The 25,238-nt window shown below is 56.0% G+C and overlaps 1 protein-coding gene and 2 long non-coding RNA genes across 3 annotated transcripts; 2 read left to right on the forward strand and 1 right to left on the reverse strand.

Moving 5' to 3' along the window:
• Nucleotides 1-120: 120 nt before the first annotated feature.
• Nucleotides 121-2,234, reverse strand: LOC128778645 (uncharacterized). The gene is made up of 2 exons (XR_008424363.1): nucleotides 1,897-2,234; nucleotides 121-559 (listed from the first exon to the last, which is right to left on the reverse strand). It is a non-coding gene; the product is annotated as an uncharacterized LOC128778645 (long non-coding RNA).
• Nucleotides 555-4,227, forward strand: LOC109250073 (uncharacterized). Its single transcript, XR_002072870.2, has 3 exons — nucleotides 555-1,548; nucleotides 2,261-2,529; nucleotides 3,650-4,227. It is a non-coding gene; the product is annotated as an uncharacterized LOC109250073 (long non-coding RNA).
• An 828-nt stretch (nucleotides 4,228-5,055) lies between these two features.
• CERCAM (cerebral endothelial cell adhesion molecule) lies at nucleotides 5,056-16,760 on the forward strand. Its single transcript, XM_019420945.2, is given in 14 exon segments — nucleotides 5,056-6,111; nucleotides 6,192-7,128; nucleotides 8,537-8,647; nucleotides 8,822-8,939; nucleotides 9,962-10,096; nucleotides 10,200-10,404; nucleotides 12,354-12,473; nucleotides 12,809-12,885; nucleotides 12,990-13,096; nucleotides 13,909-14,041; nucleotides 15,640-15,767; nucleotides 15,908-16,111; nucleotides 16,504-16,687; nucleotides 16,689-16,760. Coding segments are annotated over 13 exon segments (1,791 nt in total). The 5' UTR covers nucleotides 5,056-6,111; nucleotides 6,192-6,931.
• The last annotated feature ends 8,478 nt before the right edge of the window (nucleotides 16,761-25,238 follow it).

Here is a 25,238-nt window from a genome sequence, read left to right on the forward strand (position 1 = left end):
GGTTAGCAGTCACAACAGTAAGGGGTGATACTTCCCACCCCTCTCTGGGTTGGGTGCTGGGCTAACCACCTCACCTGCATTATCACCATCCTTTCACAACAAAATCAAAGACACAGAATATTGTTCTCACGTCCATTTTCCAGTTTTGGACCGTGACACTGAGATGTAAAGTCACTTGCCCAAAGCCAGGATGCCAAGAACAGCAAAGCCGGGATTCTAGCCCAGGCTGACCCGCAGCCACCCAGAGGAATGATCTACTAATAAATACTTGGAAGGTATTGAGCACAGAGCCTGGCATGGCTCCGGGAGCTGGTGGTGACTCCGCCCGTCAGTGATCCCATTTCACAGATGGTGCTACCGATACCCAGATACCTTTCCTGGTGGGGTCGGGGGGAGTGTGGCGGGCAAGGAGCTCAGGGAGAAACTTAAATAGCAACAGCAACAGCCATTCCAGAACCGCCAGGACTGGGCGGATAGCGGCAGGCAGACCAGTTTCAAACGCCAATTCTGCTTGGGCTCGGGCAAGCGACTTACACTGGCCATGCCTCAGTTTCCTCATCTGTAAAATGAAAACATTCCCGACGTCACAGGGATGTGGTGAAAATTAAACTAGATAATACGTTGAAAGTACTTAGCACAATGCCTGGCACACAGCAGTGAATGATAGCTATTATTATTCTTATTGCTATTGTTATTGTTCTGAACAAATTTGTCCCTTTGAAACTTCCTCTCACCTGGGGTCACCTGAGGACAAGGCTCCGATGAGAGGAGGGGATGTCAGGTTAGCAGCTGTTGAGGGGGTGGGCATAGCAAGGCTTGGTCTTCTTGGGGGGTCTCTGGAAGTCTTGCAACAGGCTACTCCCGCGGGGTGGGGGGCTGGGGTGGTGGATGTAGGAAGGAGCTGGCTGGGCCCAGAGGAGTTAACAGCTCCCAGGCCCTGGCCCAGTGGGGCTGCCACGCTGCAGCCCCAGCCACAGCAACAATTTTCGCAGAGCTGCTTCCTGATGGGCAAAACAGCTGGCTACCCGGGGAAAACAGCTGGCCTAGCCCCAGCTTCCTGAGGACAGAGGCAGAGCCTCAGAGGAGGACAGCTCCACATCTGGGGTCCTGGGAGATGAGGGCATGGCCAAGAGGGAGAGGGTGGTCCTCTGGAGTGGGTGTGGGCGTTGGGTGGGACCCCTGGAGATGAGAGGGTGTGGGCGGATTCTTGGAGCAGAGGCCAAGGTATGCTAGGTCTAAGCAGAATGGGCAGAGTGACTCCAGCTGGGCAAGGGGTCTCAGTCTCCCCTCAAAGAGGAAAGATGAGGGGCAGGGGAGCCGATGGGGGTCGAGCCTGCACTCAGCCCTGGGTCCTCTTGGAACCGGGCTCGGAACTGAGCTAGGAAGGAGCACAGGCGGGTCTCCTGGACTCCTGTCTACCGAGCTGCACCCAGGACCAGAAGCAGGGCATGGGCCCCTCCTCTGGCCAGGATGCTGGGCTCCTTTGGCCACAAAGCAGGACAGGGGCCCAGAGAGCCCCCAACCCAGGAGACGTGAAGCTGGCAGCTGGTAAGAGCTCCATCCAAGCAACCTCTCTGCCCTGGGCCCCTGTTCCTAGCTTGCTTGGCTGCCAGGCTGTGAGGACCCCCAACCTTGAGGCTCTGTCTGGGCCCCGGGGTTCCCCCAGGCTGCCCCCCCCCCCCATTGGCAGGGAAGAAACACCTGAGACCTCACATGAGGTTGGGCAGGGTAGGCGGAGGGTTAACACGGGTGTAACCAGAGTCCACTGGACCGGAGCCACCTGCCTGGGCTTCTGACCCCCAAGTCCACAGGCCAGACACCCCTAGTTTCTTTCTGACCAAGGGGGCTTCTCTAGCCCACCTTCCTAACCTGCAGGAAGAGGGGGTCGGCCCCTACCTTGGGTGTGCCAGCCTCAGCGCCCCTCTCCCTGATGAAGGCCATCCTGCAAAGCCTTTGCCAGCGGACAGGCCTTGGAGCAGAGGCTCCCAGCGGGGAAGAAGGCGCAGGGGAGGGGGACAATTCTTCCGGGGTCTCTAGCTCCCAAAGCCAGACTGAAGCCTAAGGCGCTGGCGCCACCACCTGGCCCTGCCCAGAACCACAACGGCTGAGGGATGGGTGTGAGGATTCTGGGAGTCCGGGTGGGGCCGGGGTAGCCCAGAGCCCAGTTAAATGTCGGCCCAGGGTGGTCTGGACCTATTCAGCAAGAAGGGCCCAAACCATCTTTTGTTTTGTTTTGTTTTGTTTTGTTTTGTTTTCCCAGGCATAGAGTCTACATGACCCCGAGAATGAGGCCATAGGCCCCATAGAACAGCAGCTTCAAAGTTTAGCCCGCGTCAAAACCGCCCGGCAGCCTTGTGGCTTTAACGTCCGCTCCCACAGTTTCTGACTCTGTGGGTGTGGGGAGGGGCCCAGGAATTTGCATTTGTAACAATGTCCAGGTGCGGCTGATGCTGGCTGGTCTGGGGACCATGCTCCGACAACCACTGCTTTAGCATTTCTGTGGATCTGGCCCGCTATTACCTCTGCAGAGTATGTCCTGTTATTCTATCTGGGGGCAAAAAAAAAAAATTAGTGGAAGTACAGGTGCATGATCAGCCCACCTCAGTCCGTGACCCACCGTATTTCTACTGAGAGCCCACCTTAGGTCCGGCTGGCCCTGCTCTAGGGCTGGGGATAAAATGGTAAACGAGATGGACGGGTCCCCGCCTCAGAACTGACAGCCAGGAGGGTCTGGAATGTGATCTTCCCACCCGGGAGTCTAAAAGGCAGCTCGAAATAAGGTCCAGACAGACCTCGAGTCACCGTCCACCAGCTTCATCTCAGGTCTTCCCCGTTCAGTAACTAGCCCACCAGCCCAGAGTCACCCAGATTCCTCACTCTGTCTCCCGCACGGAATCCCACAAGGCAGGGGCTCTGCCTCCATAGTGCGTCTGCTCTCTGCCCACTGTCATCTGTCTCTCTGAATGTGATCTCCTCCTTCCCTCCTTGCCCCCCTGGCCCACCCTCTGCGTGGCAGCCAGAGCAATTTTTTAAGGCATTATCACATCACTTCTCTGCTTACCCTCTCCAATGTCTTCCCTTTTTTTTTTTTTTTTTTTTTTTAGTGTTTATTTTTAAGAGAGAGAGACAGTGCGAGTGGAGGAGGGGCAGAGAGAGAGAGGGAGACACAGAATCTGAAGCAGGGTCCAGGCTCCGAGGGGTCAGCACAGAGTCCGATGCGGGACTCGAACTCAGGAACTGTGATATCATGACCTGAGCCAAACTTGGATACTCAATGTACTGAGCCCCCCAGGCACTCCCAAGCGTCCTCCTGTTGCACTTAAAACACATCCAAAATCCTGATGCAGCTTTAAGGCCCTGGGTGGTCCTCACCTCTTCCCATACTCCCTTGCTCCCTGGGCTCCAACCACTGGCCTCCTTGCTTGTTCTCACCGCAGGATCTTGGCCCAACCTGTCCCCTCCAGGTGGAACACTCTTCTGCTAGAACTGCCCTTAGCAGGCTCCCCTTGTGCCCTGAAATAACCTCAATGTTGCCCCCCAACATTGAGCTACTCTCCGTTCTTATGAACTGGTTTTATTTTGTTCATAGCACTACTATTCTTTGAAACTATTGGTTTATCAGTTTGTTTCCTGTCTGTGCCCTCACCAGAATGCGAGCACCCTAGAAGCAGAGATTGTCTTAGGCACTATGTGCTCCATAAATACTTGCTGAATGAATGGGATTATATAGGGTGCCATGGCAGGGTAAGTCCCCCAGACATGACATGGGGAAGGTTTTCCAGAGGAAGTTAGTTGAAGGCTGAGACAGGAGGGCCTATAGAAGTTCAGGCGGAGAAAAAACAAACAAACAAAAGGATGTGGGACAGTCCTAAAGCATGGAGTGTTCGGGAAAACTGTACATAGTCCAAATCGGCTTGAGCAGGTTAGAGGAGAGGGGAGGTCAGAGGAGTCAGAGAAGTGTCACATAGGCCACGCAGGGCCTCGCTGCTCTGTGAGGGGTTTGAGCCCTATACTGAGGGCAGTGCGCAGTCCCTGAAGGGTGTTAACCCAGGGCATTTAGAAAGAGTGGCTGAGGGCAGAATGGTTTCTAGGGAGAAAGTGTGGGGGGCAGGTCTCTGGGAGATGCTGTGGGCCAGGTGAGTGGTACTGGTACACCGGTCGAGCGGCAGAGCAGAAGGAAAGAGGTGGCCAAGTGCCAGGGATATTGAGGAGGTGGTTTTGCCAGGATGAGGTTGAAAGAGGGATGCGGCATCAGTGACACCCAGCTCTCCAGCTTGAGGGACCAGGTGGCAGAGGTGCCATTCTCTAAACTGGGGAGGCCACCAGAGGGGGAGATGTTGGGGGGAAAGGGTAGGGTTCTGTTTTGAGCAAATGGAATCTTGGGGCACTTGGCTGGCTCAGTCGGCAGAACATGTGACTCTTGATCTCAAGGTTGTAAGGCTGAGCCCTACCCCTGAGTGTAGAGTTTAATTTAACACACACACACACACACACACACACACACACACACACACACACACACACACAGAATGTGGGTCCAAATGGGTAGTGGAGACACTTGCGGTTTTCCAGAAAGACAGAGTGGCCCACGTGGTCAGCTGCTGAAGAGAACCCTCTTCTTGGTTGAGGAGGTAATATCCTTTGTGGGGAGTGGCCAGGAGGACTCTGGTCTTGGCAGGAGCCGTTTGGTGGAACGGAGATGAGGAAGGGACCCTTGGAGCAAAGCACAGATCCTAGTTCAAGGGGTTTGGAGGGAGAGAGAAAGATAAGACTGTGGCTGGGGGCCCGCAAACAGCTTGGTGTTTTCCTGTTTTAAACTGGGGGAGATTCAAGTCCTTTGGAATGTCAAAGGAAGCACCCAGAAGAGAGGGAGGCTGATGATTCCAGGAAGGGCAAGGGCATTTAGAGCTTAGGGGCCTTTCCATCCTGAGGAGGGGGTACCTCTTCCTGTGGTACCAGGCAGTGAGAGCTGCGGTAGGCTTGGGGGAAGGGGATGGAGGTTTGCAGGCTGGAAATGAGAGCTCCCAGGTGAGGGCTTCTCTTTTCTCCAAAAAGTATCAGGGAGATCCTCCTGGAGCAGAGATTGCAGAAGCTGTGACATGCCACTGAGGAGAGGAGGCAGGAGCAGCACAGGGGAAACGGCCCATTGGGCCTGGTCAGAGTCCAGTGGAGAGTGGAAATCCTGTCTGCAGTAGCCCCAACATGCCAAAAAGCAAGATGGTTATACGGTTTTCCCAGGCAGGGTTGATGGGAGAACCCACAGGCAAGGGAGTCAGTGACAGGCTGGATCACTTGATGGACTGGGGAGAGAGGAAAGGGACAATGGGAGGGGTCAATGCATTCAGAGGAGAAGGAGGAGAATTGAGGAGGAGTTGAGGCTGGAGAAGAATTTAGAAACCCCTGTGACCAGCAGGGTGGACAGAGGCTCTGGGATGACTCCAGGATGGGAGAGGAGGGGCACACTGCTTCCTTTTAGAAAGGGAATCCCCATTCTGGGGCTGGGAGTGCCTTCCGGCCAGAGGCTACCATGCAAGGGAAGGGACTCTCCCAGAGGACCTCAGACCTTTCATTGTAGGACCACTAGCCACCTAGAAGCTTTGGAGTGGGTGGGGCTGGAGACCAGGACTCCAGGGTTCAGTGCCCCCACAGGTTGCCCCATCTTCAGGCAAGTCCATTCCTTGCTGGTTCCCCACCCTTCCCCTCTCAGCAGAGTTAGTGTGTATAGGCTTAGCCCTCTTCCCTGACCCTGGAAAGAGACTGAAGGGAGACCCAAAGGAGCCATAGGAAAGTAGGCCTTTACGGTGGGGAGGGGGCGGTGAATGGAAGGGGAGCTTGGCTGCTTCTCCAGTGCTGTCTTTCAGCCCCAGCAGTTCTTCCGGGGCCAGGCTCCATGCCAAGAGAAGCTTGGAGTGCATTCATTCCTTGCAAACCCACCCAGAAGAGGACCAGAGTTGAACCTGAGAAAGTGATACTGAGCTGGAACCTGCCGCTGGTGCCTTCAGGCCCCTCCCTTTCCTGCCCTCTCCTAGGAGAAGCTGGAGCCCCCTTCCCATCTCAGCTGGGGCCTCAGGACCCCGACTCTGCCCCAGGGGAGGCTATACCTCCTGCTTTGTACGTGGCTGGGTCAAGGTGCGGGCTCTGGGGTTCCCCCTAGCTCTACACGTAGCCTGAGTGGCTTTGCTCTCTTAAAGGGCCAGAGCACCGCCGGCGCTGGCGGCGGAGGCGAGGACGACGACGCGTGGAAGACGCAGCGCTCGGAACGCAGCTGGATGGCGCGCCCAGGGCCGGGGGACCCCCGCCCCGCCCCGCCCCCCAAGCCGGAGTCGCCGCGCAGGTCTGAGAAGTTCCTCATGGGCCCGCCAGAGGGCGCCCGGGGGCGGGGGCGGGGGCGGGGGCGGGGCGGGAACCGGGGAGCCCGGCTAGGGCCGCCGCCGGTTGGTCCCGCCCCGCGGGGCTGCGACTGGGGTCCAAGGGGCGGATGGGTGGCCAGGGATTCCGGACTCAGGGGCGCCGGACGCTCAGTGGAGCCGGATTCCGGGGGCTGAACGCTCCGGGCTTCGGAGTGGGGCGTTCTCAGGCACCGGGGCGGCTCGGATGCCGTCCCCCGGGACCCTCCCCTCTGCCTCCCTTCCCCCCCGCCGGCGCCCAGCCGGGAGGGCGCTGCCCCTGGGTCGCGAGTGGGGCGGGTCTCCGGGCCCTGGTCCTCCGCTGCCCCTGGCGGAGGAGAGGGCACTTGAGAATCGGCGCGTAGCGGGTGGGAGGGGGAGCCCACTCTTCGGGGGTACGCTCCCCCCACCCTCTCCGGCCGCCTCGGCCCCGCCCCGGCCCCGGGCCCCGCCCCGGCCCGGCCGCACCGCCCACTCCCCTCGGCCGGGCCAGAGCCCCGGGGGCCGCTGCCGCCGCAGCTGCCGCCGCCGCCCGAGCGCCCGCCATGCGCGCCGCCCCCGCCGCCCCGCTGCTCCAGCTGCTGCTCCTGCTGGGGGCGAGGCTCCAGGCTGCGGGAGTCGTGGAGCCACCGCTGCCCGCCGTGGTCCTTACCATCCTGGCCCGCAATGCCGAGCACTCACTGCCCCACTACCTGGGCGCGCTGGAGCGGCTGGACTACCCCCGGGCCAGGCTGGCCCTCTGGTGAGAGAGACTGGGCATTGGCACCCTCTGGGCATGTACCCCCGGGTCCCACGGGCAGCCTCCACCCCAGATGGGCTCGTCTGCTCGTCCAGACACCACCCAGACAGGCCCCTCCCCTGGCAGACAGGCCCTCCGCAGTCGCGAGCCCCTGGAAAGAGCCCCTTATCCCCTTGGCTCTGCGGACTGACCTCTGAGGACTTAGGTTGACCCCGAAACACTCACCCCGGCCCCTACTCCTCCAATGGGGACCTCCTCTGGGTTTAAGTGGGGTCCTCTTGCCCTAGCTTCAGAGCCCAAACTCAAGCCCCGTGGGCCCTGTGACTGGCTTGACCTGGAGTGGAGCAGACAGGAACAGCTGGCCTTCCCTGGGTCCCCACGTGGCAGAGATCAGCAGGACTGGGGGATCCTGGGGAGCAGGTGAGGGTGCTTATCAGTCTGGTTCCATGCTGCTCTGCAGAGGGGTCAGAACTGCTCCTTCTCTGGGCTGGTCCCAGCCTCTCTGTGGAGGGTGTGGGTCCTGCCATCCGAGGGCAGAGCCCCTTCCCTAGAATCTCTCCCCCAGCCGTCCCCACAGGGCGCTGGAATCAGAGGCCACAGTCCGTGGAAGCCAGAACAGGGAGGAGTCCCAAGCTGAGGTTGGGGATACACCGAGAGAAATGACAAACTACCCCCCACAACACACCAAAGTTGGGCTTGGGGTGGAGCGTGGCCTGGGGAGGCGGCCCACAATGACCACAGTTTGGGAGTTAGTTAGTTCCCACCCCGCCAAGACGTGACACGTAGTTAGTCCTCACTTCTGGGGAACTGGCTTAAAGGGGCAGCATCACCTAAAACCTGGGGTCTTGGCTGAGCCCTCTGCGTCCCCCTCTGTCCTGGGAGTCCCTTCCACAGAGGACAGGTTGTGCTCTGTGGTAAGGGAGCTCCGTCCCATCAGCCCTTCTCAGGGGATGTTCAGAGTATGGCTTGGTCCTTATTACAGCTTTCGGGCAGGGGAGGCAGCAGCTCTTCTGTTCAGTCCTGAGAGGGGGAAGGGACTGACCTGTCTCCTGGCGAGGGCGGAAGGTATCAGGGGCACGTGGCAGGTGTGTTCCTCAGAGTCGAGGTACTTTTTCTTTCAAATGCATTCGTGTCCTGTCGTCTCAGCCCATGAGCCACGCAGGACAGCTTACAGTTACAGAGGCAGAAAGTGAAGCCCAGGGACCGATGGGACCTGCCTGAGGTCCCGCAGTGGGTCACAGACCTGTGACTGGGACCCGGCTGCTTGCCTTACTCTGTAGCACACCTCCTTCCGCTGCAGCACCCAAGGGTCTAGCCTCACAGGTGCTGGTGCTCCAGGGGTCACGGCTGCCTCGGGGTTTGGCTCCTCCGTGGCTCTGCCCCCTCACCCTTCTTCCTCCCGTGTCCCCAGGTGTGCCACGGACCACAACACGGACAACACCACACAGATGCTGCAGGAGTGGCTAGCCGCTGTGGGTGATGACTATGCAGCCGTGGTCTGGAGGCCTGAGGGGGCGCCCAGGTGGTGATCTCAGGGGCAAGGTTCTTGGGGAGATGGGCAATAGCTATAACCTAGAGAGGAAAAGGGACAACCCCAAGCCACAGCCTTCAGGCCAGGGCTCTGTCCGCTGCTCTGCAGAGACGAGGACCACATGTACCTGCCCCAGGGGAACATCTCGTCTCTTTACCCTCTCAGGTCCTACCCAGATGAAGAGGGTCCCAAGCACTGGACCAAAGAAAGGCACCAGTTTCTGATGGAGTTGAAACAGGAAGCCCTGACCTTTGCCAGGGACTGGGGGGCTGACTACATCCTGGTAAGAAAGCCTGGCTACGATGGAGTTTCCCTCAGGCGGCGGTATCAGTCCCTGATAGACATCTTGCTGTGACTTCACAAACCTGTAGGCTGGACCCTCCAGCTAGCAACCTGGGTCAGAACCCAGACCAGAGATTGAGCTTGGATCCCCATGTTTGAGTTCACATTAGCTACTAAGCCTGGATCCCTGAGACAGATTGCAGGGTATATACTGAGCCTAGATTCCTAGAGCCCAGAGTATAAACTGAGCCTGGTTCCCTGGACTAGAACTCAGAGTAGGTCTTTGACTCTACTCCCTAAGTCAGATCTAAAATAAAGTTCTCACGGGGCACCTGGGTGGCTCAGTGAGTTAAGCGTCTCACTTTGGCTCAGGTCATGATCTCACAGTTTGGGAGTTCGAACCCTGCATCAGGTTCTGAGCTGATGAGCCCCTTTCGACAGCTGAGAGCCTGAAGCCTGCTTCAGATTCTGTTTCTGTCTCTCTCTGTCCCTCCCCTGCTCATGCTCTTTCTCTCTCAAAAATATATTTTTTTCTAAGTTTATTTATTTTTGAGAGAGATAGAGACAGTGTGAGTGGGGGAAGGGCAGATAGAGAGAGAGGGAGAGAATCCCAAGCAGGCTCCATGCTGCCAGAGCAGAGCCCAATGCGGGGCTTGAACCCATAAAATCATGAGATCATGACCTGAGCTGAAACCAAGAGCCAGACATGCAACCGACTGAGCCACCCAGGCACTCCCCTCTCTCTCAAAAATATAAATAAACATTAAAAAGTGTTTAAGTAAAGTTCTTAGATCAGCAACTCAGGTTTAACCCCTGGACCCAATCCATGAACCAGTGCTCCAGACTAGATCCTTGGTCCAGAAACAAACTTACCTTGTTTATAAGTTCGAACTTTCTAACGGAAACCCTTCGGATCCCAGGAGATATGTGGGGTCTCTGGCAATCCAGAGGGATCCCACTCAGTGAATCCTTGGGGGTGTAGCCCAGACAAGGCTGGGACCTGTGACAGCCACCTCCCAAAAGTTCGCAGATACAGACAACATTGTGACCAACAACCAGACACTGAGGCTTCTGATAGAGCAGCGGCTGCCCGTGGTGGCCCCCATGCTGGACTCCCAGACCTACTACTCCAATTTCTGGTGTGGGATCACCCCCCAGGTAAGGCTGCGATGGAGGCCTCAGGTCTGTGGGCCATGGCGGGGGAGCAGTGCTCTGGGGAGGACGGGCCGCTGTCATAGCTCAGAGCAACCCTTTTCCCCAGGGCTATTACCGCCGCACAGCCGACTACTTCCCCACCAAGAACCGCCAACGCCGGGGCTGCTTCCGTGTCCCCATGGTCCATTCCACCTTCCTGGTATCCTTGCGGGCTGAGGGAGCAGCCCAACTCGCCTTCTACCCCCCTCACCCCAACTACACCTGGCCTTTCGACGATATCATCGTCTTCGCCTACTCCTGCCAGGCTGCTGGTGAGGACCAGCTCTCTGTGAGCATTCCTGGAGGCCTCTGGGCCTTTGCACGTGCTGTTCCCTCTGCTTTGCACACCCTTCTCCAGTCTCCAATTCATCCTGTTAAACTCTTGTTGGTCCAGGTCGTAGCCTTTCTTGAGCCCGCTGTGCCAGTAGGCTAGATGTCCTTCTTCTGGATTCCTGGCCCTTTCATGCATTGTTTCATTAGGCAAATGTTTATGGAGCACCTACCATGTGCCAGGCACTGGGGAGACAGTGGTGAGTAAACTCAGGCAGCCTCTGCCCTCCTGGAACCTCCAGTCCAGTCAGTCCAAGGAGCTCACAAATCAATGTGCAATCACAGCCATGACAGGAAGGAATGTTTCTTGATTCTAGGTGCTCAGGGAGCTTAGAACAGAATAGATCTGGTCAGGGAAGGCTTCCTGGAGGGTATGAACTTTGAGGCTGAGATCTAAAATATGGGAAAGCATCAATAAGAGCAAGAAAGAGCGGGGCGCCTGGGTGGCTCAGTCGGTTAAGCCTCCGACTTCGGCTCAGGTCACGATCTCACGGTCCGTGAGTTCAAGCCCCGCGTCAGGCTCTGGGCTGATGGCTCAGAGCCTGGAGCCTGCTTCCGATTCTGTGTCTCCCTCTCTCTCTGCCCCTCCCCCATTCATGCTCTGTCTCTTTCTGTCTCAAAAATAAATAAACGTTAAAAAAAAATTTTTTTTTAAAAAAGAGCAAGAAAGAGCATTTCAGGCAATGGGACCGGCAAGTGCAAAGGCCCTGTGGTAGCAGGGAACGTAAGAAGGCAGGTGACAGGAACCCAATAAGTGAGGGAGACATGGTACAGGCTGAGGCAGGGGCCAGCCTATGTGGACCTGACCAGCAAGCATCTGGTCTTTAGCCTGAGAACATTGGGCAGCCAGGAACACTCTGATGTTGGCATTATTTTTAAAATGGAAATTACTGGAGGGTGTTTGGGCTGAATTGGGCTAAATCCAGTCCTGAGAAAGAGTCAGAGATGGGAGTGAGACAGAGACACCAGTGTTGAAAAGAGAATCTTAAGAAGAGACTAATTCGGGGAGAATGAGAAGTGACCATCTAATCCAGAAGTGCCGTACGTGAGCAAGCGGGCTGCCAACAGTGGCCAGAGGGGAAAGCGTGGTAATTGGCTTTTTCATGCAAGGGGTATTGGTGGAGTCCGTTGCAGACAGGCAAGACAGGAAATCTTACCAAGTGCAAAAAGTGAGCGAAGGAAAAACAGAGTCATGGAGAATCTGTGAGAAGAAGCGGAAGTGTTCCCTTGCTTTTCCAAGGCTACCGCTGTTTCAAGGGGCAGCCGCTGGAAGGAATTTTGTAATGGGGTTTTGTCTGTATCATTCAGGCTTCCGGCGCCCAGCTACTGAGTCCCTGCTCTGGACCAGGCTCTGTGCTCCCTGCTGGGCATGGGGTTGACTTTTAAGTAAATACTGTGCGCCTGTCGCTGAAGAGCTCGCAGCCCATAAGAGATAAAAGGGAAATGAGTAATTACAATAAAGGTGACAAATATTGAAGAAATAGAAAAGGTGGAGGGCAGCGCGGGCGGGGCAGGAGGTGTGGGGTTGCTTAGAGGGGTCTGGGCGCAAGGTGATGGTGCTGGATCCAGGCGGGGCAGCAGGGACGGGCATAGGTGGGGGAGCTGTAGCGGGTGGGGCTGGCCTGGCCCGATGGCTGTGGTCAGGTGGGAGTTTGTCTGCTCCTCCCTCCCCAGGATGCTCACCACCATCCCCCAGCACCCAGCTGGTACTCTAGACACATCTGTTGAATGAATAAACCATCTCAGCAGAAGGGTCCCTTAGATACTGTTTGAGTAAAGCCCTTTCTCCCTCCAGCCCCACGGTTGGGACACTGAGTCCCCAAGAAGACACGTGCTTTGGGTTCTGAGAGCCCTGCCCCGCCTGCAGCACCCACCCAGCCTCTCTCCACAGGAGTCACGGTCCACGTGTGCAACGAGCACCGTTATGGGTACATGAACGTGCCTGTGAAATCCCACCAGGGGCTGGAGGACGAGAAGGTCAACTTCATCCACCTGATCTTGGAGGCGCTAGGTGAGGGCTGGGAGATGGGGTGCTAGCCGGCTGCCACTGTTCCCTGCCACCCCCTGTGCCCCTTCTCCCAGGCCCTGGACCTGACTGGGCAGTGGGCTCGGGGTCTCAGCCTTACCTCTAATTCATTCCTCGTCTCTGGGCAAGTCCTTTTCCCCGCTGGGCCTCATTGTCCCCATCTCTACAATGAAGGCAGGTGAATTCTATGATCTCTGAGGGCTCTTCCTGCTGGGTGTTCTGCCGAGGGGGCAAAAATGAAGTGGGGGGCTAGGACTCCAGGGTCACTGCTGACAAGAGCCAGTAGGGATTCATGATTAGGGGGTACTTTTCTTCTGCAGTGGACGGGCCCCCCATGCGGGCCTCAGCTCACGTGTCCCGGCCCCCAAAGAAACCCAGCAAAATGGGGTTTGATGAGGTAAGTCCCCTCAGCCCACAGGAGCAGGGTGAAGAGGTGGGTGGGCTCTCCCCTCCCTCTGCACCCACCCCCGACTCTGCACCCACCTCCCCTTCCTCCTCCAGGTCTTTGTCATCAGCCTGGCCCGCCGGCCCGACCGCCGGGAACGCATGCTAAGCTCGCTCTGGGAGATGGAGATATCCGGACGCGTGGTGGATGCCGTGGATGGCCGGTGAGTCTCCCTGGGGGTGGGGCCCTGGGCAGCTGAGGGAGCAGTGTGGTCCCTTGGAGTCCCCTAGGAATGGGGAGAGCAGACAAACGAATTGAGTGTTAGCTGTTCCAGGAGGTACTCACACAGGGCCTGAGTCATTGTGTCATAGAGAATCCCAGGGCAGACCCCGACAGGACAGGATGGCCTCCTTCAGCCTACTGGAGGGAGGAGAGTACGGTGGTTAAGGCCCAGAATCTGGAGCCCCGAGGCTTGCGCTCCAGCTCTGTCACTTGCCAGCTGGGTGACCTCTGGCAAGTTACCGCCACCTCTCAGCCCTGCTGTGTGAATGGCAGACGATTGTGTCTCCCTTTTAGGACTTGTAAGGGCTCAGTGAGGATTTTGCACAGGGCCTGACGCATAGTAAGTATTCCAAAAGTTAGGCGTCTTTATTATTATCAGGCTTATTCTTTTCCATCTTGGACTTAGGTCCCTGATGGGTGGGGGTGGGAGCGGGCCAGTCATGTGGCCCTGGGAAACCAGAGGTCACACGGCTGCACTTGCCCACTGCTGTTTGCCACTTACACCCCCACCCCCACCCCCCGCCCTTCAGATGGCGGGATGTCCGTCTTTTCCCTGGGCGTCTGCCCAAGGGGTAGATACCGTGTTCCCCACATTCACTCTGGGGAACATCTACTGACAGCTTCAGGCCACATGAAGCATTCTGACATCTCCTTCAAACTAAACTCCAGGGTGCCCCCAACAGGCACAGGCGAGGCGCCCCTGGATGGGTCCCTGGCAGGCACCCCGTACCCCATTAGTCCCGTCTCCCTCAGGACACTCAACAGCAGTATCATGAGGAGCCTCGGCGTGGACCTGCTCCCCGGCTACCAGGACCCCTACTCAGGCCGCACACTGACCAAGGGCGAGGTGGGCTGCTTCCTCAGCCACTACTCCATCTGGGAGGAGGTGAGGAACCCCCTTTTGGCCCACACCCCCCACGGGCAGAGCGGGGCCACCCTACTCACTGCTCTGTGCTCAGCACCCAAGGGAATCCATGGGTGAATTCATATATTTTTAAAAACCTGGCCGGCAGCTTTTTTGTTTTTAATTTTTTTTTAATGTTTATTTATTTTTGAGAGAGAGAGACAGAGCGTGAGTGGGCAAGGGGCAGAGAGAGAGAGAGACACACAGAATCCAAAATAGGCTCCAGGCTCTGAGCTGTCAGCACAGAGCCCGATGCAGGGCTTGAGCTCACGAACCGTAAGATCATGACCTGAGCTGAAGTCTGACGCTTAACCGATTGAGCCACCCAGGCGCCCCAAGACCTGGCCTGCAGCTTTAAACTGTGTTCATCCCTGTATCTTATTCATTCTGTCATCTCTATTGAGCACCTCCTGTGTGCTAGGAGATATTCTGCTCTGAGAATACAGAGACAAACCAAAAAAAAAAAAAAAAGGCCTTTCTGGTTCTCTCGGGGCTCAGGGACCAGGGGAGGGCACAGAAACCGAGGAAGAACGAAGCTTGCCATGGAGGGTAGATGTACAGGCTTGTCCTAGAGTGTGGACCAGCCTAGATTCCTGGACTGATGTGGGGTCAGGGTGGCATTGAAGGGCAGTGAGAAGAGCCTTCTGGGCAGAGGAAAACAGTGGAGCAAAGGCCCTGAGGCAGGAAGGAACTGTATGTTCAGAAGTGGGAAGAAGAAAGGCCTGGGACTTGGCCAGGAGGACTCAGCTTAGGGCTGCCGGTATGGGCACCAGTGAGAGGTCACTGCCTGGCCACTGAGGAGGGACGAGGGGACTGGCCCTGCAAGGGGACGGTGCCCCCTCCAGGAGGCAGCACCCAGGCCCGCTTCTTGTTTTTATTTTCTATTGCAGCCGAAATATGTGCATGTGAGCTCATATTTCTGTTTGTCTCCCTCTGTCTCCGAACAGATGGAGACTGTCTCTGAACGTGATTTCTATTTCACCGTTAACCGTGCTGATTTCATGTTCTTTTCACATTTCCAGAAGTTACAAAAAGTACTTTTTCTTAGGGATCGTGGGGGGTAGGGTCTTTCTTCAGAAAAGTCCAGAAGGCCTGGTGAGGAACTGGGCCTGGAGTCCAGTAGATGAAGGTTCAGATCCCAGTTCTGCTATGGGCTGTGTCCTTGGACAAGTGGTCGTACCTCCCTGTGTCTCCGTCTCCTTACTACAGTACAGGGACGTCTTGTGTCCTGCCTCTCAAGGGTCCCTGGGATAAGCAGTAGTTCTGTGGCCCCTGGGGTATGGCAGCGCTCTGTGAATACAGAAAAGGTTATGATGGCTGTCATGATTCTACTTGAAGATTCTACCTCAGGGGAGGGGGCCTGGGGGGCCTTGAATGCCAGAGCGAGATGTTGGAATTTCAGTCCCCAGGAGGTGGGAGCCCCAGCAGGCTTTGGAGCAGCTGACTGACATGGCCAGGGCTGAACCTTTGGCATATAACTCAGGCCAGGGAGAGTCAGTCATTGTCAGGCAGGTGGAAGGGGACAGCCTGAATCTAAAGAGCCATCCCCCTGTGTTGTGTCCCCTTCCCCCACACCACAGGTGGCTGCCAGGGGCCTGGCCCAGGTCCTAGTGTTTGAGGATGATGTGCGCTTTGAGAGCAACTTCAGGGGGCGACTGGAGCGGCTTATGGAGGAGGTGGAGGCAGAGAAGCTCCTGTGGGACCTGATGTAGGCAGCCTGCGCCTCCAGGGGCAGGGGAGAGGGACGACCTCCCCACCGAGCCTGGCCTGTGGGATGCAACTGGGGAAGGGGTCCTCTGACACCCTAGGACCTACAGTGACTCCCGGGCCCCTTGGTGTCGCCCATAGCTACCTGGGCCGGAAGCAGGTGAACCCTGAGGAAGAGGCAGCCGTGGGGGGGCTGCCACACCTGGTGGTGGCCGGGTACTCCTACTGGACGCTGGCGTATGTCTTGAGCCTGGCGGGTGCTCGCAAGCTGCTGGCCTCCCAGCCCCTGCGCCGAATGCTGCCTGTGGACGAGTTCCTACCCATCATGTTTGACCAGCACCCCAAGTGAGTCTCCGGTGGGGGCAGGGCAGGGTCACCTGACCCCGGGGAGCCGACCTCCACAAGCATGAAGTCCCCTCGCTGGGCAGCTGGGGAGACTGAGGCTGGCGAGGCTGAGTCACTAATGCGAGGTCACCGAGGAGTAGCCCAGCCTAGCTTTGGAGTCAGACCAACCGAGGTGTAAACCCTGTGCTGCCGTGTGGTTTTTAGTCAAGCCACTTCTCTGTTCTGAGCCTCAGTTTCCCCGTCTGGAAAATGGAGATGACAGAAACTCCGCTTCTGGAGTTTGTCGTGAGGTCTTGAGGGGGAGGGCAGTGAGGGGCTTCGGGCAGGTGAGGTGCCCGGGCCCCAGGCAGGGCCCCACCTCAGCCCTCCTGAGCCTTCCCCCGGCCTCACAGTGAGCAGTACAAGGCGCACTTCTGGCCACGGGACCTGCGTGCCTTCTCTGCGCGGCCCCTGCTCGCTGCTCCCACCCACTACGCAGGGGACGCCGAGTGGCTCAGCGACACGGAGACATCCTCACCCTGGGACGATGACAGCGGCCGCATCATCAGCTGGAGTGGCTCTCACAAGACGCTGCGTGGCCCCCCCCCTGGACCTGGCTGGCAGCAGCGGGCACAGTCTCCACCCCCACCACCCCCGGGACGAACTCTAGGTGAGGGCGGGGCTGGGAAGAGCCCCCCCCCCCCCCCCCCCCCCCCCCCCCGACTCCGCTGTGCCTCGGTTTTCTCTCCCCCGCAGGCTGACTGCATCTGGGTCTCTGTGTTCCCCTTCTCAGCCTGCCTTCTCCCCTCCCTCCCTCCCTGCGGCTCTGTCTCTGCGTGTGGCTCCCTGCATTTCTGTGTCCACCTCAAGCTTTCTCTCCCTGCCTGTCTCTGTCTCTCGGACCTTCTCTGTGTCTTCTCCTGTCTCTGCCTCTGCATATCCCACTCCCGTTCTTTCTCTTTCTCTCTTCTCGCGTCTTCTGTCCCACCAGGTCCAGGCAGTGACTCCAGAAGAGCTCTCAGGAGCAGGCCGCAGCTGGCCAGGGAGCGGACCTGGAGATCGCTGGCAGGAGCCGCCACCAGAAGCCACAGACCCCATAGAGACCCGACTGTCACCTTAGGCATGGCCACTCTGCCCTCTGGCCCCACCTTACGTGGGGAGAAACCACTCAGAGATGGGTCCCCTTCCCCGAAGTTCATGTAGCAAAAGGGCAGGGCTCCTCTCACCCTCCTGACTCAGGATCCGGGGTGGGGGGGAAGGTGGGGGGCTCCCCAGCCTTCAGTTCCAAACTGGGCCGACACCAGGAGCCCTGCCTTCCCCGCAGACCCAACTGCTGGGGCCCCTCTGCCATCTTCTACCTCCACCTCAGTCCCCTCCCCACTCGACGCCTGGGTCTCACCTGCCTGGGCCCACCCTCTCCCCTGGCCAGTGGGAAGTACAGGGTGGGTGAGAGGAGGGCCCTTGCAGACTTGGTGCCCAGCACATGGTAGGCCCTCAATAAAAGCCAGCTGGTATGTGCACTTTATATGTCTAACTCCTGGATGAGCCTCTTTGTGTGTCACGAGGTCTGGGACGGAAGGGTTCCCACCAAGGGTGCCCATATGGAGGTGTCATGGCTGACCAGTTGGAGAAGCAGAGAGAGGAGGGCAGCCTGGAGGAGGAGTCAGGCTGACTGGGCATGACCATCTCCTTGCCTGGTGATCTGGTGTGGATGCCATCCCTCCCTGGGTCTTAGTCTGGTGGTGAAATGGACATGGAAGAGAAATGTCGTGGCTGGGTGGGTATGGAATGGCCCGGCCCGGCCCACAGTGAATGCTCACCCTTTGGGGCTGTCGTGGGCACCACTGGCCTCACCCTGCTGGTCGGGGGGCAGGGGGGGGTGCGGTGCGCCCAGAGCCGGGGCTGCTGAGCCTCCTTCCCTTTGAATCTTCACCTGTGCAGTTGCCACCCTTCCCCTGGGAGAGGTGGGAACGATCCAAGACTCCCCTCTGGCCCTAACCAGCGTGGCCGCCAGAGGGCGAAAGAAAGCAGAATGTGGACCTTGTGGGCCAGGGGCGCCCTCTGCTGGGACAGAGCCAGCAATGGGGAAGGGAGCCTGGGGCACTTGGAATCGCCTCCCTGTGCTGCCGGGCTACGCACAGCAGCTCCGCGTCTTCTGCTCTTCTGCTTAGAACTGCTGGCCTTCCTCCCTCTCCACCTGCCCTTCACAGGGTCGGGCTTCTGGGCCCAGCAGCCGTCTCCAGTGCCTGCACTCAGGCAGCTGCAGGGCATAGGGCGGTGGCTCCTCGCCTTGGCCGTGGCTGCCTTGGCCTCCACCAGCACAAGACTGGCACTGGCATGCCTAGGTTTCCTTTGTCAGGGGAGCCCCTCTCCCCTGGCAGCTCCTCGACTTGGTCGTGGAAGCACCAGGGCCCTGGCAGAGTCGGACAGGCCCCCTAAGGCTGGGCTGTCTTAGGTTCTACCCTGGCTGGGATATCCAGCCGGCTGGCCTGGCTTCGGTCCCAGGACCTGGAATGTCTGTGAGAAGGACTTTGGGTGAAAGCTATAGGATTGGTGCTTTGTTCCAAGAGTGAAAGCCGTTGATTTCAGATGACTATGACCTTGGCAAGTCACTTTTCCCCTCCAGGCTTGAGGTGTCCCCTTCGCTCATTAAAATAATCATTTATAGAGCCCCTCTTATGGGCCAGGTTTAGGCATTAGGGGTACAGCAGTGAATAAAAGTAGCCAAAAAATCCCTGACCTGGTGCAGCTGACATTCTAGGAGGGAGATAGACAAAAATAAATAAGTAAATACTAGAGAGTGGTAGAGCAAAATGAGGAAGGAGACATCAAGTATGGTCTGTGAACGGGGCGCCTGGGTGGCTCAGTCGATTTGAGCGTCCTTCAGCTCAGGGCACGATCTCGCAGTTTGTGGGTTTGAGCCCCGCAGCGGCTCTGTGCTGACAACTCAGAGCCTGGAGCCTGCAGCCTGCTTTGGATTCTGTATCTCCCTCTCTTTCTGCCCCTCCCCCGCTCACGTTCTGTCTCTCTCCCTTAAAAATAAACAAGCATTAAAAAAAAAAAAAAAAAAGTATGGTCTGAGAAGTTCACATTTGACCAAAGGCTCAGAGGTGAGGGGGCAAGCTGTGAGGATATCTGAAAGAAGCCCATTTCAGACTAGGGGAACAGCATGTGCAAAGGCCCTGAGGCAGGAGCAGGACTGGCAGGTTTAAAAGACAGCAAGGAAGCCAGCGTGCCTGGAGCAGACTGCGCAAGAAGGAGCCAGAGCCTGGAGATGATAGAGCCAAAGTCAGAGCCAGAGCAAGGACGGCCTTGGAGGTCCTTCTGGCTTTTACTCTGGAACCGGGAGCCCCCAGAGGGTTTGAGGCCAACAAATGACATGGTCTGGGGAGCCTGGGTGGCTTAGTCAGTTGAACGTCCAACTCTTGATTTCAGCTCAGATCATGATCTTGAAGTTTGTGGGTTCGAGCCCTGCGTCAGGCTCCGTGCTGACAATGTGGCGCCTGCTTGGGATTCTATCTCTCTGCCTCTCTCTCACAAAATAAATAAACTTTTTTTTTTTTTTAAATCTTCTTTAAAAAAAAAAGAAAGAAACGACACAGTCTAACTTACTTTAACATGATCACCTTGGCTGCTGTACTGAGAATAAACTGTAGGTGGGCCCAGGGAGCCAGGAACCCATTGCAATACAACGATGCATCAGCCCGGGGTGTTCTCTAGCAGTGGGGTGGTAATAAGGCAGAACCAACAGAATTTCTAAGGCAGGATAGGAGGTTGCAGATACGGACACCCAGAGCCTCCCTGTGCTGCCTAGCCATGGTCAAGCCCACTGTGCTCTTGAGCCCTTGGGCCGCACCTCCTTCAAGCTGTTTGTAGAAGTTCCCAAGACAGCAGAAAACTTGCACGCTCTGAGGACTGGGGAACGTCCATCTACAGGGAGAAATTTGATGATGAGAATGTATTCCTGACATCTCTCCCATGGCAAATGCTGGGCCCAGCACAACTGGTCCCCAGGTTTTCATCTGCACTGCCCAGCTGGGATGGCAAGCAGGTGGTCTTTGGCAGGGTGAAAGAGGGCACAGATGTCGTGGAAGCCATGGAGCGCCTCGGGTCCAGGCATGGCAAGACCAGCAACGTCATCACTGCAGGGCGTGGACAGCGCTGACAGGCTGGTCTGTGCTTTGTCTCCGGAGGGCACCCCTCCCGCCCCCAGCTGCTGGCACCACTCTGTGCCTTCGTGCTCTCACGACACGTCTTCGGGCCGTGTTGGCGCAAGGGCTAAGTTTAGGATAATGAGATTAAAACTAAATGACAAGAAAGAGAAAGAGGAATTGAGGATGATGTCGAAGCGTTGGGCCTGAATTTCTGGAGGAATGGACCTGTCATCAATTCAAATGGAGAAGACTGTGGGTGGGGCTGGTTTCGGGGTGCCGGTCAGGATTCCGGTGCAGACATCACGTGGTTGTCGGCTTGTACGAGCCTGGGATTCAGGGTTCAGGTCTGGGCTGCAGATGGAAGCTTGGAATCCTGTCCTGACCCAGAAGTCCTGGCCCCAAACCACACACACACACACACACACACACACACACACACACACACGCCCTCCCCCCCTCCCCCCCACTGGTTACCTGGGGAGCTTGTTAAATGCAGATTACTGACTCATCCCACTCCCTCTGCACGTCCCCCCCCCCCCCCCACACACACACACCGGGTAGGCTGTGGGTGAGGCGTGACTTTCTGAACGAAACCACCCGGGGTGATTCCTGATTCCGAGGAGCTGACCGCTCTGGGAACTCCCGCTAAATCAACACACAGTAAAATCGATGCCGATGAGGGGCGTCTGCGGGGCTCAGTCAGTTAACTCAGTCAGTTAAGCGTCTGACGTCAGCTCAGGTGGTTGGTGATCTCACCGGCTTGTGGACTTGAGCCTGGTGTCGGACTCCCCGCTGGCAGCGTTGAGCCTGCTTGGGATTTTCTCTCTCCCTTTCTCTGCCCCTCCTGCCCCTGGCTCAAAAATAAATAAAGAAGCTTAAAAAAAAAAAGTTGACTTTGGTGATCTTTGACAAATGTAAACAGTCCGGTCACCACCACGACAATGAAGATGTGGAATATGTACATTTCCCTCCAAATTCCCCTACCGTCAGTACCCTCCTCCCAACTCCAGCCCCTGAAACCATAGATCTGTTTTCTGTCCCTGTGGTTGTGCCTTTTCCCAACCGTCGTGTGGGTGGAATCATATAGTATGTGGCCTCTTGTGTCTGCTTTTAACCAGTATAAATGTTTTATTTGGAAGTTTCATACAAAACTGAGCATGAACACCTTCCCTAATATGTTACATTATGGTTTCTTTCTTTCTTTTTCAGTGTTCATTTCTTTTTGAGAGAGAGAGGGTGCAAGCCGGGCAGGAGCAGAGAGAGAGAAAGAGAGAGCCAAGGATCCGAAGCAGGTTCCTCACTGTCAGTGCAGAGCCCAACTTGGGGCTTGAACCCACGAACCATGAGATCGTGACCTAAGCTGAACCCACGAACCATGAGATCGTGACCTGAGCAGGAAGGAGGGCCGGCGGGCAGGAACCGCGTCTGCTATAACTCCCTGGAGGTGGACTGCTTTTAATCTGCTCTACCCCACCCCGCAAGGTTGGTACAATTGTTTGCAAATCAAGAGACAAAGGGCTTTCCTATGAGTAAATGGCAGTTAGCTTTGGGACATTGGCTGTTTGCCAACTGTTTTGCCTGTTCAGGGAGATTTCTGTCTCCTTGCTGGTTTTTCAGCTGAATTGTAGGCACTGGGGAAGAGCCCTCCCTGAAGGCGGCAGTCTCTGCAAACCTCAGTGTGCTCCTGCTGGCCATGACATAGGCCCCTGGGGCTGTGTGTGTGTGTGTGTGTGTGTGTGTGTGTGTGTGTGTGTAGGAGAGAAAGCTGGTTTGAGTTATGTCTGCACTTTCTAACCTGTGACCTTGGGCAAATGTAATGAGCTTTCTCTGGCCTCAGTTTTCAGCTCTGTAAAATGGGGTTAGCATTCATGCCAAGCTCACTGGATGTTGCGAGGCTTTGCTGAGCTCATGCAGGTGAGCACCGTCCCTGGCACAGTGGGAAGGGTGCACTGACGGTTGCTGGCTTCAGGGCAGCCCTCCAGACAGTGACAAAGTGGATCCAGATGGGCTAAGGAGGTCTGCCTGAGTCAGAAGAGAGTGGGGGGTGGTCTCTGGAAACAGATCATCTAACTTTCACTTTCACCTTTGCCACTTGAGCCGGGTCCCTTCTCCTCGCTTAAAACCCTGCAGTTTTGGGGCGCCTGGGTGGCTCAGTCGGTTGGGTGGCCGACTTCGGCTCAGGTCATGATCTCATGGTCCGTGAGTTCGAGCCCCGCGTCGGGCTCTGTGCTGACAGTTCAGAGCCTGGAGCCTGCTTCATATTCTGTGTCTCCCTCTCTCTGACCCTCCCCTGTTCATTCTCTGTCTCTCCCTGTCTCAAAAATAAATAAACGTTAAAAAAAAAAAATTTTTTTTTTTTTTAAAACCCTGCAGTTTCCTCCTCTGTAAAGTGAAGAGGCATGACTAGATTTGCCTTCCAAGTCTGAGGGTCCGGAAAGTGGTTCTCAAACTCTGGAGTATACCTGAATCACCCACAGAACTTGTTAAAACGCAGGTTGCTGAGCCCCATCCCGAGACTGTCTGGTTCCCTAGGTCCAGGGTGGGGTCCAAGGTTTGTATCTCTACCAAGTTCCGCAGTGATGCTGATGCTGTTGGCATGGAGACTTTGAGAACCGCTGGTTTGGACAGCTGCAGAATCAATACTCTCAGTGAGACTGGAGGCCATCCAACCTCCGAGGGGCAAGGCCAGTGAGGGTCTTGGCCAAAGGGTCTAAGAGGAGCAAGCCTTGATAAGGCCGGGGAGAATTTTCTCTCCCAGCTCCACCCAAAACTTGAAAGGAAAAGCCAGGCCCACTCTGGAGCACAGGTTCCTTCTCCCCAGGGCAGGGCTGTGGCAGTTGCATCAGGGCCCTGGAGGAGATGCTCCTGGATGGAAAGAACTGGTAATCAGGCCCTTGGGCAAATGGAGAGGCTGGAGCCTAAGCCCGGGGTGGTGGGGGTGGGGGACGCTCAGAGGTCTCCCTCCGCTGTGAGCTGCTGGCAGGGTGAGGGCCCAATGCCGGGGCTGATGGCTGGCGCCCCCAACTGTGGTTGTTTCTAACTAACAAAAGAAGCTCACATTCATTGTTGACATTGGGAAAAATAGAACAAGGAAAATAAAATGGTCGTATTAACATTTTGAGATAGTGTCTACTGGTTTAAAACAAAAAAAAAGATGTTTTAAGTACCCCACCCCCAACACGGGCCTTGGACTCATGACCCCGAGATCAAGAGTCACATGCTCTACTGACTGAGTCAGCCAGGTGCCCCTACAACATTTTTAATCTCTTATTTCTTAAAGCTGAATGGTGGCTCCTTTAGTGTTTATTTGATCATACATTTTTATTTTTATTAAAAATTTTTTTTTTAATGTTTATTCATTTTTGGGAGAGAGAGAGAGACAGAGAGACAGAGAGACAGAGCGTGAATGGGGAAGAACCACAGAGAGGGAGGGAGGCACAGAATCCGAAGCAGGAGTTGTCACCGCAGAGCCCAAGGTGGGGCTTGAACTCACAAACCACGAGATCATGACCTGAGCCGAAGTCGGACACTTAACTGACTGACCCACCCAGGCGCCCCCTATTTTTAACTTTTCGAGGAACCTCCATACTGTTTTCCAGAGTGACTGCACCGCTTTGCATTCCCACCAACAGCGCAAAAGAGATTCTCTTTCTCTGCATCCTCGCCAACACCTGTTGTTGCCAAGGTTATTAATTTTAGCCATTCTGACTGTGTGAGGTGGTTTCTCAGCGTGGTTTTGATTTGTATTTCCCTGATGATGAGGGATGCTGAGCATTTTTTCATGTATCTGGATTTTCAGCCATCTGGATGGATGTCTTCTTTTGAAAAGTGTCTATTCATGTCTTTTGCCCATTTCTTCACTGGATTATTTGTTTTCTGGGTTAATTTACTTTTGAGAGAGAGTGTGGGTGGGGGAGGGTCGGAGGGGGGCAGAAGATCCAAAGCAGGCTCTGTGCTGAGAACAGCGTGCCCCATGAGAGATCACCTGAGCCAAAGTCAGGTGCTCAACCTACTGAGGAACCCAGGCACCCCTGGGTATTGCCCTTAAAAAAAAAAGGGGGTCAGGGGCACCTAGGTGGCTCAGTCAGTTAAGCAACTGGCTCAAGTCATGGTCTCGTGGTTTGTGAATTAGAGCTCCGGGTTGGGTGCAGTACAGAGCCTGCTTGGGATTCTCTCTCTCCTTTTCTCTCTGCCCCTCCCCTGCTCCTGCTCTCTCAATAAATAAATAAGTAAACTTAAAAAATAATTAAAAATAAAAAAAAAAGTGCTCAATGCTGGCCAGGCTCAAAGTGGTTTGCACTCAGAAAACATGGTCCAGGGCACCTGGGTAGTTCAGTGGGTTAAGTGTCAGGCTTCCGCTTGAGTCATGATCTTGAGGCTCGAACCCCACGTCGGGCTCTGTGCTGACATCTCAGAGCCTGGAGCCTGGAGAGGGAGATTCTGTGTCTCCCTCTCTCTCTGCCCCTCCCCCACTCACACCCTCTCTCTCAAAAATAAATAAACATTAAAAAAAGAAAAAAAAAAGAAAACATGGTCCAGCAATACAAAGTAATATAAGAATAACTCAAGTTCTTTCCTTGCATTTCTCAAACACTACAAAAGGATAGATCCCCCTACCACAGCTATACTCTTAAATATACTCCTTTTCAGGGGCATGGGGAGGATCAGTTGGTTGGGCGTCTGCCTTCAGCTCAGGTCATGATCTCACTGTGGGTTCAGGCCCCACATCGGCCTCTGTGGTAAGTTCAGAGCTCCAGCTCAGAGCCTGGAGCCGGCTTCAGATTGTGTCTCCCTCTCTCTCTGCCCTTCCCCCGTTCATGCTCTGTCTTTCAAAAATGAATAAACATTAAAACAAAATATGCTCCTTTTCTTCTCCATCCCACATCTTCCACACACTATAGTGGTTCCTGTGCCCTTCTTCAGTCTCCCTTCTGCCACCCCTCCCTTCCCAATCTTCTGAGAAGCGTTTCCTCCTCCTTCCTGTCACCCAGTGC

Source organism: Panthera pardus, unplaced genomic scaffold (genome assembly GCF_024362965.1).
Source record: "Panthera pardus isolate Hobbes unplaced genomic scaffold, ASM2436296v1 HiC_scaffold_20, whole genome shotgun sequence".
NCBI classification, from domain to species: Eukaryota; Metazoa; Chordata; class Mammalia; order Carnivora; family Felidae; genus Panthera; species Panthera pardus.